The sequence below is a fragment of the Myxocyprinus asiaticus genome, chromosome 2, assembly GCF_019703515.2.
Source record: "Myxocyprinus asiaticus isolate MX2 ecotype Aquarium Trade chromosome 2, UBuf_Myxa_2, whole genome shotgun sequence".
Taxonomy (NCBI): Eukaryota; Metazoa; Chordata; class Actinopteri; order Cypriniformes; family Catostomidae; genus Myxocyprinus; species Myxocyprinus asiaticus.
Window position 1 is genome coordinate 40,143,696 of NC_059345.1, and position 14,464 is coordinate 40,158,159.

Consider the following 14,464-nt stretch of genomic DNA (forward strand, 5'->3'; position numbering starts at 1 on the left):
ATCATTTTATTAGGCCATTACTACACTGGCAGCCAAAAGTTTGGAATAATGTACAGATTTTGCTGTTTCAGAAGGAAATTGGTACTTTAATTCACCAAAGTGGCATTCAACTGATCACAAAGTATAGTCAGGACATTACTGATGTAAAAAACAGCACCATCACTATTTGAAAAAAGTCATTTTTGATTAAATCTAGACAGGCCCCATTTCCAGCAGCCATCACTCCAACACCTTATCCTTGAGTAATCATGCTAAATTGCTAATTTGGTTCTAGAAAATCATGTGCCATTATATCAAACACTGCTGAAAGCTATTTGGTTCATTAAATGAAGCTTAACATTGTCTTTGTGTTTGTTTTTGAGTTGCCACAGTATGCAATAGACTGACATGTCTTTTAAGGTCAATATTAGGTCAAAAATTGCAAAAAAGAAACAGCTTTCTATAGAAAATCATCAATCAATCATTGTTTTGAGGAATGAAGGCTATGCAATGCATGAAATTGCCAAAAAACTGAAAATTTCATACAAAGGTGTACACTACAGTCTTCAAAGACAAAGGACAACTGGCTCTAACAAGGACAGAAAGAGATGTGGAAGGCCAGATGTACAACTAAACAAGAGGATAAGTACATCAGAGTCTCTAGTTTGAGAAATAGATGCCTCACATGTCCTCAGCTGACAGCTTCATTGAATTCTACCTGCTCAACACCAGTTTCATGTTCAACAGTAAAGGTGCAGGCCTTATGGGAAGAATTGCAAAGAAAAAGCCACTTTTGAAACAGAAAAACAAAAAGAAAATGTTAGAGTGGGCAAAGAAACACAGACATTGGACAACAGATAACTGGAAAAGAGTGTTATGGATCTTAACCCCATTGAGCTTTTGTGGGATCAGCTAGACTGTAAGGTGCGTGAGAAGTGCCCGACAAGACAGCCACATCTATGGCAAGTGCTACAGGAAGCGTGGGGTGAAATATCTGGACAAACTGACAGCTAGAATGCCAAGGATCTGCAAAGCTGTCATTGCTGCACGTGGAGGATGTTTTGATGAGAAGTAGTTTAAGATCAAATTGTAATAGTAATTTTTCATGTTATTAATGTCCTGACTATACATTGTGATCAGTTGAATGCCACTTTGGTGAATAAAAGTACCAATTTCTTTCCATAAGAGCAAAATCTGTAATTATTCCAAACTTTTGGCCACCAGTGTATGTATGTGGTTACAGACAAATAATATAGAACAGTGAAATTGCTCACAGAAACTTTTAACTTCTCCTCTGTCTTGCCTGCACTCAAGTCGACTCCAGTATCTCACCCTCACCCTCCCTGGAGACAGATGACGTAAGCTCCTCTGTCTTTACTCTTATTGGTAGTCGCTCGTCATTTGCATAAAGTTGAAATGTTCTCAACTTGTCGCAACTTCAGCTCGTGTCGCCGGAAGTCACTGCACTTTAATAGGATCGTGTCGCTTCGTCACGAAATCGTACATGCAAGGCGCTAATCCGGTCAACGGAGGTTCATCACCGGCACCGTCTCCGTCCTGTTATACAGTCCATTCCCTGTCAAGCACTAGCGATACAAAACAAAGACAGTACATTCATAAGAAGTTGGTAGTGTAAATTGAATGAATGCAATGAATTGGAAGAATAAAATATGGATTTACATTATTCTGTGCATCCTTGTTAAATGGGACACGCTCCTTTTATACACATGGAAATATGGTTGAGGAGATGCATGTAGGCTCCGTTAAATTACAGAGAATGTAAGTATTATTAATCATTTTCATCTACTGACACACAGATCATGGCTAGTATTAACAGTGATTGTATCTGCACGCACTTCACTTCTACCGGTCGACAATGATTTATTTATTTTTTTATTCATTTATTGAAACACGAAAAAATTCAACCAAAAATATTTCTAAATTCAAATTACACTTCAAATTAAACAAAAATATAATCAAAATAACGAAGTGGTCAAAAAAACATACCAAATCAAAACATTTTACTCTCTTCTTCCACCGGCCCCTTTTGCAGTGACTTAAACATAACAGTAAAAATAATAATAATAAAAAATAAACCATGACCTCTACAAAATGTTACACAAATCTCATAAAGTTTTGGTTCAACAAACAGCTTCAACAGCAATCGTCAAGGACATTATTTGATGTTCTGTAGCCTTTCAGAATTTGAGTTACGTTTTTGCACTGAGTTAAGAGGTGGTATTGAAACGTCATAGCGCAACGACCAAATTCTCAGGATAATAGCAAATTTCACTTTGCGGCACTTCATTTACATACAATACACCCACAGTTTGTGTGCCTACACCCTCAGTTGCGCAAACACTCCCACCCACACCCATTTGCGCTTTGCTGTGGCACGAATTTAGTGTCAAATTACAGAATTTACCCCAATCGTTAGCCTGTGTTAATCATGACAACAATGTATACATTCTTGAAAGCCAATTTATTGTATTTGAAGCATTACTCGCACTTTTATGGATTGGTCTTAATTGCGTATCTGCACAGATCTGATGCTACAAACACATCTGCGTCATGATACTTCCAGGAGTGCCAACACAAATATCTCGTGTCACCCACCTGTCATCGACAAGTGCATGGAGAACAAATGTATGGCCACTCTTTGTGATTAATCACGGTAGCCATCATTTATTTATTAAAGTTGCTTTTCCACATCATTCAAAATAATAGACGGCAGTCGTGGAATTAGCCCACAACACAAAAAACATCATTTCTGTGCACAAAGATGTTTTAAATTAAATATAAATACACAATACTAGAAGAAAAGCTTCAGTATAGAACACTAACATAGAGCCCAGTTCTATAAAATTATTGTTTAGCTAACTTTTGAAAAAATGCCGGCAAAAAAATAAAATAAATTGCCAAATGAAAAAAGCATTCAATTAAAAAATTAATTACCAAATGAAAAAATAATTGTTAGGCCTATATACTTGCCTTTTCTTTACACAATCTTAAATTAGTCTTACCCTGTTTTGTAGATGAAAAAAGTGACTGAATGACATTCTCAGAATGTTCTGCACTTTTTTTAAGACAATAAACTATCAGAACTATTTGTCCAATGCTGAGTTTACTTTCAGAAAACTAGATTTTGAACATTTCAAAACTTTTAAATATTAGAAATATAACCCTCTTTACCTCGGTTCGCGTTTGCTGAGCTTATTCAGAAAATGTAAATTGCATTATGACGCTAAAATTAATTTTAGATGAGGGATTAGGGACATTTGGAAGGTGAAAGGTATACAATTAGCGATATACACACATTTCTGTATGGAAACGGCTTAAGGGCAGATTTCTTTTGCGATAAACCAAAACTTATGCAACAGTGTTTGTTTAAGCATGGCATCATTGTTTAAGCATGGCGATTTTTATCGATAAAAGGCCATTTTAATGGAAACATAGAAGACGGCAAATTTCGCAAACTATTTTTTTAACGCATTTTCACTTTGTCGAAGACAAAACAGCGTGAAAAGTGGATGGAAACTAGGTTAGGACTATGGATATTATGGAAGAACTATGTTACATTTTCATAATTATTATGGACCAAGCAAGCAGTTTTCCATCAGTGTAAAATCTGTTCTCTTGAAATGCTCTCTGATTGTAGGAAAATGTAAGTTGTTTTGTTTGCCTTGAGAAATGCCGTGAGATGGCTGTAGTTTAATCAGTAGGAGCCTGGTGAAAGGAATCTGTAAAGGAGAACTTAGTCACACACACTGACAGAATATTTCAGTTTGGCCCTATACAAATTAGGTTAATTTTTTCCCACAGATGTTACTGTTAATATCATTATTTACACCTGCATCCCAACCTTAAAATCAATGCTTTAATGTCAAATGTGCATCTCAATGCACAAAACATGCACAATTATTGGTAATTGCATGGGTGCTACCAAAGCAGATGCTGATGCCACATTTTCAACCGACCCTTTGAGGGCACACGTAATACTGATGTTGGCTAGGCTGAAATTGAGTTTGACACCCCCGTTTTAAGCTATTTCTCCTCCGACACACGTTAATATGGGTCCGGCGTTGCGGTTTTGGGAAACACTCCGTTGTATTCGTTAACATTAGTTAACGCAATAGTTAACATGAACAGAACTTTTATAGCATTTATTAATCCTGGTTAATGTTAATTTGTACAAATACAAATTTTTTTTTTTTTTACATCAAAAGTTAAGATTAGTATACATTAACATTAGTTAATACAATACGAACTAACATGAACAAACAGTGAACAGTGTTTTGATAAATTTACTATATTCAACATTAATAAATGCTGTAAACATTATTGCTCATTGTTAATGTTAATGAAAGTGTGAAGTACTTAATTATAAATTGTCAACCTAAACCTTTCAAGCATTTTGCTTCAGTTCCAACAACCATAACTGCCTATCAAGACTTTAAGTGACATTTATCTATGTTTCTTATTTAATCCAGTACAGTCATATTTTGTTGTTGTTATTTTTAGACTCAACATATCTCTTCATTTCCAGGGGGATACTCCAAAGCATCGTGCCGAGAAGGCGAAGGATGCAGAACTTGCGGCATATCTTGAGAATCGTCAGCACTACCAAATGATCCAGCGTGAAGACCAGGAGACTGCAGTTTGACTTCTCACCTCTCACCCCTCACCTCAGCTGGTGTCTTTATCTTGTGCCAAAATAACAGTAACCAAACATGTATTCACCCATAGCAGGTCACCTGGACTGCAGAAGGGGTTGATACATTCACAGAGAGGGGAGATGGTCGCACACTTACAGTAACTGTCTCTGAAGAGGTCTCTAGCTTTGAGCATCATTCTCTGAATGACCTGTTGGGCTTAATGTTTTTTAATTTCATTGCACTGCCAAAACTTCTTTAGAGTTTGTATGTATGTTTGTATGTATGTAACAGAATGCATTTCCCTCCACATTAATGCACTCATCAAGTTTATTGCTTTTCTAGTATGACAATGCTGAATGTTAGATGATTGCAAATGAGGGTTTAGAAAATGAAGGGCTGAATGTTAACCTGTGGGTGAGGACAAACATTCACTGTCTGTAAGTTTAGCTCAAGCAGTCACTGTAGCCCTGACCCTTTATTATTGCTCATGTATGGCTGTGCTCAAATACGATAGACTGGTTTGTGGTCCAGAACATGACTGTAGGTCAACTTTTGGTGTTTAACCTGAAACAACATTTCAGTTAGCTGACTAATTTAATTTTTAATTAAATGAGATGAAATTTACAATGTAACTCATTATATTATCCCTGCACTCAAAGTGTTTTCTTTCAGCGATGGTTCAAGGAAAGGAGTGTTTAGTGGGGTGTTCGTTTAAAGTATCAGAACTATTTAGATATTTTTCAGGTGTGTTGTTGAAAGGATTTTGCATTTTCATAGATTTCTGTGCTGTTTCTAATAAGAATATTCGGTACTGTAAATGTATGCGAGTAGCTTTCTGTTCAAGAGGCATTTGCACTGTAGCTTTGATTGCCTTCTTTACTCTCTACTCTGGATTTATAATTGATGTACTAAACTATAGCTACTTTCCTACCATATTTTTAAGTAAATAGATGTTTATATGGTTTGTAGCTATAGCAGTTGTGTTGTCATGTTTGTATTATAAAACTCTGTAAATTAGATTTTTGTTTATTCGAGATTATAACAGATTTTTCGCTCCTTTGATGATTCAGCTCATTTTTCTTAACTATTTGTGATAAACCAAAACACTTTATATAAGAGTTAGTTTATTATTGCTTTTTTTTTCATTGCTGATGACTTGATAGAGATTTAAGATTTCAGGATACTATTTATTCTCTAAATGTATCAATTCAAATTAATTTGGCCTTGAAATGACACATATTTAATAATTAAAATGACTTAAGTGATAACATTTCAATTATTTGCATCACAGAATGAAATTCTTGTTTGTCCAGAGACTTTTGCTACTTTAATGTGATGTGACTTATTGATTTGACAGTTCTTTACAATAAATGTCATTATATGTATGCAGACTTAATACATTTGTGAATTACCACCCTTCATTAGCTGTACAGGGTGCCCCAAAAAAAACAGGGCCACTATGTTTTATTGCTCATATCTTAAACATAAAGGCGTTTTCATTTTTGGCGTACTTCTAAGAATTTTTGTAAACAACAAAATGATGTCACTGTGATGTCATCATGAGCAACAACTTGCTACAAATAAATAATTAAGTAAATTGTTTGGCCCCCATAAAAAGGGGCAACATGACGAAAGAGAAGCACCTAAGTTTGCTGCCATTGAAAACTTAACTAAATGATTTGCTTTTTTAATTATTTGTAGCAAGTTTTTGCTTTCAATGACGTAATTTTGTTGTTTACAAAAAGTAGAAGTATGTAAAAAATCGTGCAAACACCTTTTTGCATTTTTAAGATATGAGCAATAAAACATATTGGCCCCGTTTTTTTTTTTTTTTTTGGGGGGGGGGGGGGGGGGGACACTATGTATATTGTCAGAAATGCATTTTCATCTCTCAGTTATGCTTGCTTAACTAGAAAATTTGAGTTTAAACATCTTTCCATCCAGCACCCTCACCCTGACGGCTGTGTGACAGGAACCCTGATGAATGGCATCGTAATGCTGTGAACCCATAATCACTTCATCTCTTACAATAAACATATGTGAGATGTCTTAATGACCACATTTTAAATTATGAAAGACTTTTAGGACCATTTTGCACTTTTTAAATAAGGAAAATTGGGCTTGTCGTTCATATAATTTGTGTAAAAGGTACATAAAATGTGCTGAATAATCATTCCATTTTTATATTTTAATAATATTCCAGCTGAAACCTCAGCATAAAGGCTGGTTGTGCAATGTCTTGCTTTTGAGGATTAGTGTTACAGAATTGTGGCTGAGAGTGACTTGGAGATGAAAACTACAGGAAAGGAAATGCTGTTTTACATAGTTTAGACAGTCTTTAGTCTCCTACGTCCACAGATACATTCTGGACAAATGACACTAGCAGACTGACTGAAAATTTAACAGTGATCTTTAAGCCAGTGGCACTTTCTATTCAATAATTCCAGCTTTATTCATTTGTGCAGGAATTCTGAGCGTTTCATTTTACTATTTGAGATAAACAGCCTATAGGAACTTTGTCTCTCACTCTCTCACAGTGATTGGAGGGATTAAGAGGCAGTTTTGCACATTTTGAGGCTTTCCATTGCCGTCACAAATGGTATTGTCACCAAAAGCAGATTTTATTGGGTGTGATATACAGTGCATCTGGAAAGTATTCACAGTGCTTCACTTTTTCCACATTTTGTTATGTTACAGCCTTATTCCAAAATGGATTGAATTCATTATTTTCCTCAATTCTACAAACAATACCCCATAATGACAACGTGAAAGAAGTTTGTTTGAAATCTTTGCAAATTTATAACAAATAATAAAAATCACATGTACATAAGTATTCACAGCCTTTGCTCAATACTTTGTTGAAGCACCTTTGGCAACAATTACAGCCTCAAGTCTTTGCGAGTATGATGCTACAAGCTTGGCACACATATTTTTGGGCAGTTTCTTCCATTCTTCTTTGCAGGACCCAGAGCGCTCTGGAGCAGGTTTTCATCAAGGATGTCTCTGTACATTGCTTCATTCATCTTTCCCTCAATCCTGACTAGTCTCCCAGTTCCTGCCACTGAAAAACATCCTCACAGCATGATGCTGCCACCACCATGCTTCACTGTAGGGATGGTATTGGCCAGGTGATGAGCGGTGCCTGGTTTCCTCCAGACATGACGCTTGCCATTCAGGCCAAAGAGTTCAATCTTTGTTTCTCATGGTCTGAGAGTCCTTCAGGTGCCTTTTGGCAAACACCAGGCGGGCTGTCATGTGCCTTTTACTGAGGAGTGGCTTCCGTCTGGCTACTCTACCATACAGGCCTGATTGGTGGAGTGCTGCAGAGATGGTTGTTCTTCTGGAAGGTTCTCCTCTCTCCACAGAGAAATGCTGGAGCTCTGTCAGAGTGACCATCGGGTTCTTGGTCACCTCCCTGACTAAGGCCCTTCTCCCCCGATCGCTCAGTTTGGCCCGGCGGCCAGCTCTAGGAAGAGTCCTGGTGGTTCCAAACTTCTTCCATTTACGGATGATGGAGGCCACTGTGCTCATTTGGACCTTCAGATCTGTGCCTCGATACAATCCTGTCTCGGAGGTCTACAGACAATTCCTTGGACTTCATTGCTTGGTTTGTCCTCTGACATGCACTGTTAACTGTGGGACCTTATATAAACAGGTGTGTGCCTTTCCAAATCATGTCCAATCAACTGAATTTACCACAGGTGGACTCCAATCAAGTTGTAGAAACATCTCAAGGATGAACAGTGGAAACAGGATGCACCTGAGCTCAATTTTGAGTGTCATGGCAAAGGCTGTGAATACTTTTGTACATGTGATTTTTTTTTCGTTTTTTTATTTTTAATAAATTTGCGAAGATTTCAAACAAACTTCTTTCACGTTGTCATTATGGGGTATTGTTTGTAGAATTTTGAGGAAAATAATTAATTTAATCAATTTTGGAATAAGGCTGTAACATAACAAAATGTGGAAAAAGTGAAGCGCTGTGAATACTTTCCGGATGCACTGTAACTGATTTCATTTGGATTTTTATTTTCTCTCTTTTTTTTATTATTATTATCTAATTTCTTATTTAAAAGTGCTAAATACACCACGAAATTCTTTAAAAATGTATCTAATTGATTTGGAAATTTTTTACATAGGTATTTTATTGTTATACAGTATATTGAATCCTTCAAAATTAAACTGCCTTAAATTTCTTCAGTAAGTACAAGTGTTAATATGTCTACCGTTCACTTAAATCTAATTTAAGTGCTCATTTTCAGTTGATGAATGCATGACAGATTAATTAGCAATATGTCTTTGTTGACTGGCAATATTTAGTTTACTGCAGTGTTACTGCGTTAAATCACTCAGTGAAAGCAATCTGCAGCTATTAACTCAGTGATGGTGATATTTATATTGCCAGTTGTTATTTACTACTGTAGACTTGCTTTTAACATATCATTATAATACCTCTAAGGGCAAGTGTGATCCAATTGCATAATGCATATGGCCCTGCATAAGCAATTGAACTGTACAAAGAGTTATTTATTCTGTTTTTTTAGTCTTTATCACCCTGATTTTAATTATATGGAGGTTGTGAGTGGTAAATCATATTGAACTTAAGTCTCCTTTACTGTGATGAAGTTCATTTTTGTCCAGCCATCAAATCATTAGTTCTGTCCTGTGTTTAATCAAAAATCCATTACCATTAACAAATTGTCTGCAGGCATTATTTTTTGCATTTCTCTGATACCGCTGCTGTTATACTTTATCTAATAGAGATACTAGTAAGTATATTCATTTTTTATTATCTCATACATCAAAATTATCTATCTATCTATCTATCTATCTATCTATATATATATATATATATAGTTTTTTTTTGTTTGTTTGTTTGTTTGTTTGTTTTACTTTCTATTTCTTAAGAAATAAGATTTACCAATCTCCTTACTTTTACTTGCAAAACGGCAAAACAATGTAATATGTATGTATTTTGAATTTCTGAATGTGTTTTGTACCTGTATATTTTCTCACTCATTTAAGCTCTTAAACCTTTAGCTATCGTTGAGATGCATGAAAGCAGAACTGAGAGGAATAACTGCGTCTTATTGATTTGCAGGGAAAAATGTTCTGACATTAGCATTCATTTGTGTCAAGTTCAAGTATTGTTTTGAGTTGCAGTCCAATTCAAGGCTAGAATTTATTAGTTTTTGATGAGGAGAAATCAGAAAGCATGAATTCCAGTGCATTATACAGTGCATTTGGTTTTAAGAAATGTTTTATGAATCTTTTGTTCTGTAATAAAATAGAGCCCTTATGTAGATTTGGGCACACAATTAGTCAGTATTGATCTCTTTGTTAGCTTTAATGAACCTATTCTGTTATTGTCTGGTTCACAACACAATAAAGCATACTGAACAGTTCTTTCAACAGCCAGATCATTTGTTGCTTATCTTAAGAGACTAGAAACCTTGGATAGTCTTTGTCCATTATCTAGCTATGCCTATAAACTCTTTTATAAATTATTTTTTTTAAATTAAAAGAATTTTGTGGCTCAATTAATTTCAGAATTAACCAGTCAGTTGTCAGTAGTACAAGTCAGTATTGTGTTCTGTTTGGTATTTTTGTATTATATCATTTCAACCACCTACAAAGAGCTACTTGTCTTGTTAAAAAACTAAACTTCTCAAGCTATATGCACCACAACACTGGTGTGGATTTCCTATCTTTACAGTTCACTATTCACTGCAAACAATTGAAGTAACTGTGCTATCAGACAGTCGTTCTTACTTCAATAAAGTCAAAATTGCAATATATTATGTAGGGCTTTACTGGTTGTTTAGATCACTGTTACTATCAGAAATAATTGATAATTATTTCTTTAGTTATTAATTAATATTTAAATTAATTAATTGAATCTAACTCATTAAAACCTCATATGGGGCTCCAGTAAATGTAGTGCGCTACGTTTAGGGGCGGGTTTGGTTATTAGCAATAATTAATAATTATCAAAGATAATTATCAGTTATTAAAATCAATAGAACATTGATGAGAATCAATGTTAGCTTTTTTAATCCTTTAAATCAACAATTATCAAAGATAATCGTTAATTGTTAACACTGATGAAACATTAATTAAAATTAACACTAGCTTATTGATCCTCAAATTCAACAATCATCAAAGATAATTATCAAAAATCAATAGAATATTAATAAGGATTAACATTGATGGGGCACCACCCTGGAATTAGGGACTAATAACCAGATAGTATAACAGTCTCAATATTAGATTGTTTTCTTAGGAAAATCGACATCCAAAGAATATCGATTTTCGGGGAAAAAAACAATGAATGAAGGCTTGAATCCGAGCACTGACATCCCATTAGCATGACACAGGTGTATGCAAAACAAACCAAAACACTTCTCTTTGTAATATAAACAAAGTTTATTTATGCAGTAATATCAGTTAATTAATACAATGCAGTCAATAAACTTCCGACTTACAACTACAAACTAAACAGTGATATGATTAGATATGGAAAACAAAATAATCCTAGAACACATGGGGGTGTGTGTGTGTGTGTTTGTATGTGTGTAAGGAGAAGCGCACAAAATGGCGGGCGTGACTCTCGTGGAGAGTATGTCACGTGAGACTTCCGGCCAGGGAATATGGCCGCAAATGTGGGCGGAGAGAAACCAGTCAATGGTAGCTTAGGGACAAAGCTGAGCTTTATCACGAAGCTATCTACTAGCCAAAAGTGTGTGCGAGAATGTTTGTGAGGGGTCGCGTGTGTGTGTGGTTAGTACGAGAGAGAGAGAATTAAGTGACGTCCCCAAAGCCGATTTCGCGATCGTGGGAGAGAAAGCAGCTGTTAGTTTATCACTCAGAGACACGGTGGACGGCTCGTAAACCATCCCGCGGTCTTTGATTCTTTAATGGATAAACTCAGTTTGCCGGTCTCACCCACGATGGTGGAAATGCACAACAGCCCAATGTGGTTGGACTACAATACAGCAAATCAAATTCGTGATAATTAATACCCTGAGTATTAATAATGAGCGGACATGGCGGTCCGTAAACTGTACAAGCAATAACCTTGATACACAAGAATAACACACTATAATATTCTATCTCTGCCCAGACGTAAACCTCTTACTTGAATCGCATGAGGATGCAGAATGTGTGTTCATCCGTCCTTTAACTCAGACTCGGTTCCTCGAGGCTCGGGTGATGGCGGGAGGCCGTTTCCTCGCTCTGTCGGCAGGCGGTACGGCTGCTGATTCTCGGCGGGCTGGCGGAGAAATCAGCAACTTAGACTTGATTGAAGATGGAAGAGAAATCTTTTCTCTCTTCACTTCTGCAGGCAAACGGATGAAGATACGGATTGCTCGGCGGTCTCCTTCGGATCCGTTAGAGTGTTCGGTGGAACACAGAGTAATCTCAACTCGTCCAGCGAGATGGAGATTGTATGGCCACAGTTTCAAGTCGGATGTTACTTCCTTGTGCCACGAGGCTGCACCTGAGAGCAGTGATGAGCTGCGTCTACACACGGCGAGCAAAGTTGCTGGAAGCAAATCCCGGAAGCATTTCAGAGGCATTTCTACTCCTGATGATGTCATGGTTGAGGTGCGTTCTGTCGTGTGCCTCATCCAATAGGAGTTGAGAATTTGATCCTTTAGTGAGCAAGGCTTCATTGGATTTGTAGTCTGTTTTGGACTCCCTTTGTTTGATTTTGGTGCGGTTTTTATAAGTAAGATTTATGACCTGGTATGTGGGGACCTGAGTTAGGTTTTACGACTGTGTTAGGCCTGCCTTTGTCTTCTTGCTGAATACATGAGGCCCAACAATTACACTATATTATGCATTTGAAACTGTTTCACATAGTAGATATCTAGAGATGTATGCAAAGTCCCAAGCACACAAACATGTCCAGATCTCCCTCAAAAAAGGCTTTTGTGTCTGGAACAACTTAATTTTAAATTGAATCATCCCTGTAATATATTGTCAGCATTTTTATCAGACTCTGATACTGAGTTTTCTTTTGTCTCTGCAGGCGTGAGTTGCTGGCACAGAGATGAGAGGCAGGTATTCAGTGAAGAGGAATTCAATTCCAAAGTCTCTGGCTGTAGGCAGTGAGAGAGGCGTTGTATTAGTCATTGAATTATCACCCAATAATTCTAATGATGTGCACTATCAATGCTAAAAAACAAAACAAAAAATGTAACTGTTGGTTTAACTTAATTCAATTGTGGACATTGGTTCAACACAATGAAAATTAATTTCTTTGATATGAAAATTAAATATAGGTTCTTCTCAAATAATTTGTGTAGCAAAAACTTAAATGAAAAGTGTAGTGGAAAACCTAAATGAATTGAGTTAACCTAACTTAAACTTGATCTTTTCTATTAACAGACACAGTGGCTCAGTGGGTAGCACTGTTGCTTCACAGCAAGAAGGTCCTGGGTCGAGTACTGTTCGAAGCCTTTCTGTGTGGAGTTTGCATGTTCTCCCTGTGTTTGGGTTTCCTCCGGGTGCTCTGGTTTCCCCCACAGTGCAAAAAACATGCAGGTTAAATGAACTGAAAATTCTAAATTGCCCATTGTGTGAATGTGTATGTCGGTGTGTCTTAGCCCTGTTTCCCTGCCTTTGGCCTGAGATAGCTGGGATCTACCCACAATCCTACATAGGACAAGAGGCTATAGAAGATGGATTGATGTTCTAATAACTCCATTGAACCTTGCTGCTTGTTAGCTAGCAACAAACACTTTAGCATTTAATATATATCTTTTTGTACTGTGTAACAAGTGCTGCTGAGAGTTTACAGATCCTCAATCAGCCATTATACTGATGATTCCTCAGTATTTGCTTCATGAGAAATATAAAATACAAACTCATCTTTTAATAGTAACTTACCCAACCGCGACCTAACCATTAGCTCCACTCTTCTCCAAAATGGTAATCTCCAAAAAAAAAAAATTCAACATGACAGACACTCCTCTAAATCCCAACATAACAGAACATTAAACACAAACAAGTATCCTATACTTGTGCAATGCAATTATGTTCTCATGTCAGACATAAATGTATTAAATTGATCTCAAATGTTCTGGTTTTGTATTTTCAATAGAGCTTTCCCTTGAGATGAGAAATGTTCTTTGTTCAGTACTTTAGATAGTAATAACTCTTTGCCAATCTTGATTTCTCTTTGTGTTGAAAATATGAAATTTCATTCATTCATTCATTCATTCACTCACGACCATGGAGGTCAGTTCCCCAGTCGCTGCCCATACTCACGACGACGGAGATCAATTCCCAGTGATTAATGGCACCGCCTTCAGAGTCTTCCACGGCACCGCCCCTCTGACCTCTCCTGGCTCCGCCTACCTTGGCTCCGCCCCTCTGGCCTCTCCTGGCTCCGCCTGCCTTGGCTCCGCTCCTCTGGCCTCTCCTGGCCCTGCCTGCCTTGGCTCCGCCCCTCTGGCCTCCCTCGGCTCCGCCTGCCTTCGAGCCTCTCTCGGCTCCGCCCTCACACCCTGAAACTCCACCTCCTACGGTTCAGCCTGCTCCGCCACTATCTCCACCTCCTGAGTCTCAAATCCCTGATCCTCCTGTGGCTCTGCCTGCTCCACCTCCGGTTCCTCAAGACCCCATTCCGGGTCCTCCTCCTGAGTGTCCAGTTTTTGATCCTCCAGCAGCTCCACTTCCTGACTCTCAAACTCCAGCTCTTCCTGTGGCTCTGCCCACTTTTCATCCTGAGACTCCTCCTCGGACTGCTCTGCCCACTCTGTCTCCAGACCCATCCCCAGCTCCGCCATTGGGATCTCAAGTCCCTACTCCTGCTGCTCCAC

General features: G+C 37.4%; 1 protein-coding gene across 8 annotated transcripts in view; it reads left to right on the forward strand.

The window, feature by feature from the left end:
* Positions 1-6,019, forward strand: part of LOC127416662 (diacylglycerol kinase zeta-like) — a 173,773-nt gene extending 167,754 nt beyond the window's left edge. For all 8 annotated transcript variants that reach the window (XM_051656189.1, XM_051656204.1, XM_051656161.1 and 5 more), the window contains one exon: positions 4,526-6,019. In XM_051656189.1, coding sequence (XP_051512149.1) covers positions 4,526-4,642 — 117 coding nt within the window. In that variant the 3' untranslated portion in view covers positions 4,643-6,019. The remainder of the gene's footprint in view (positions 1-4,525) is intronic.
* Positions 6,020-14,464: the final 8,445 nt, after the last annotated feature.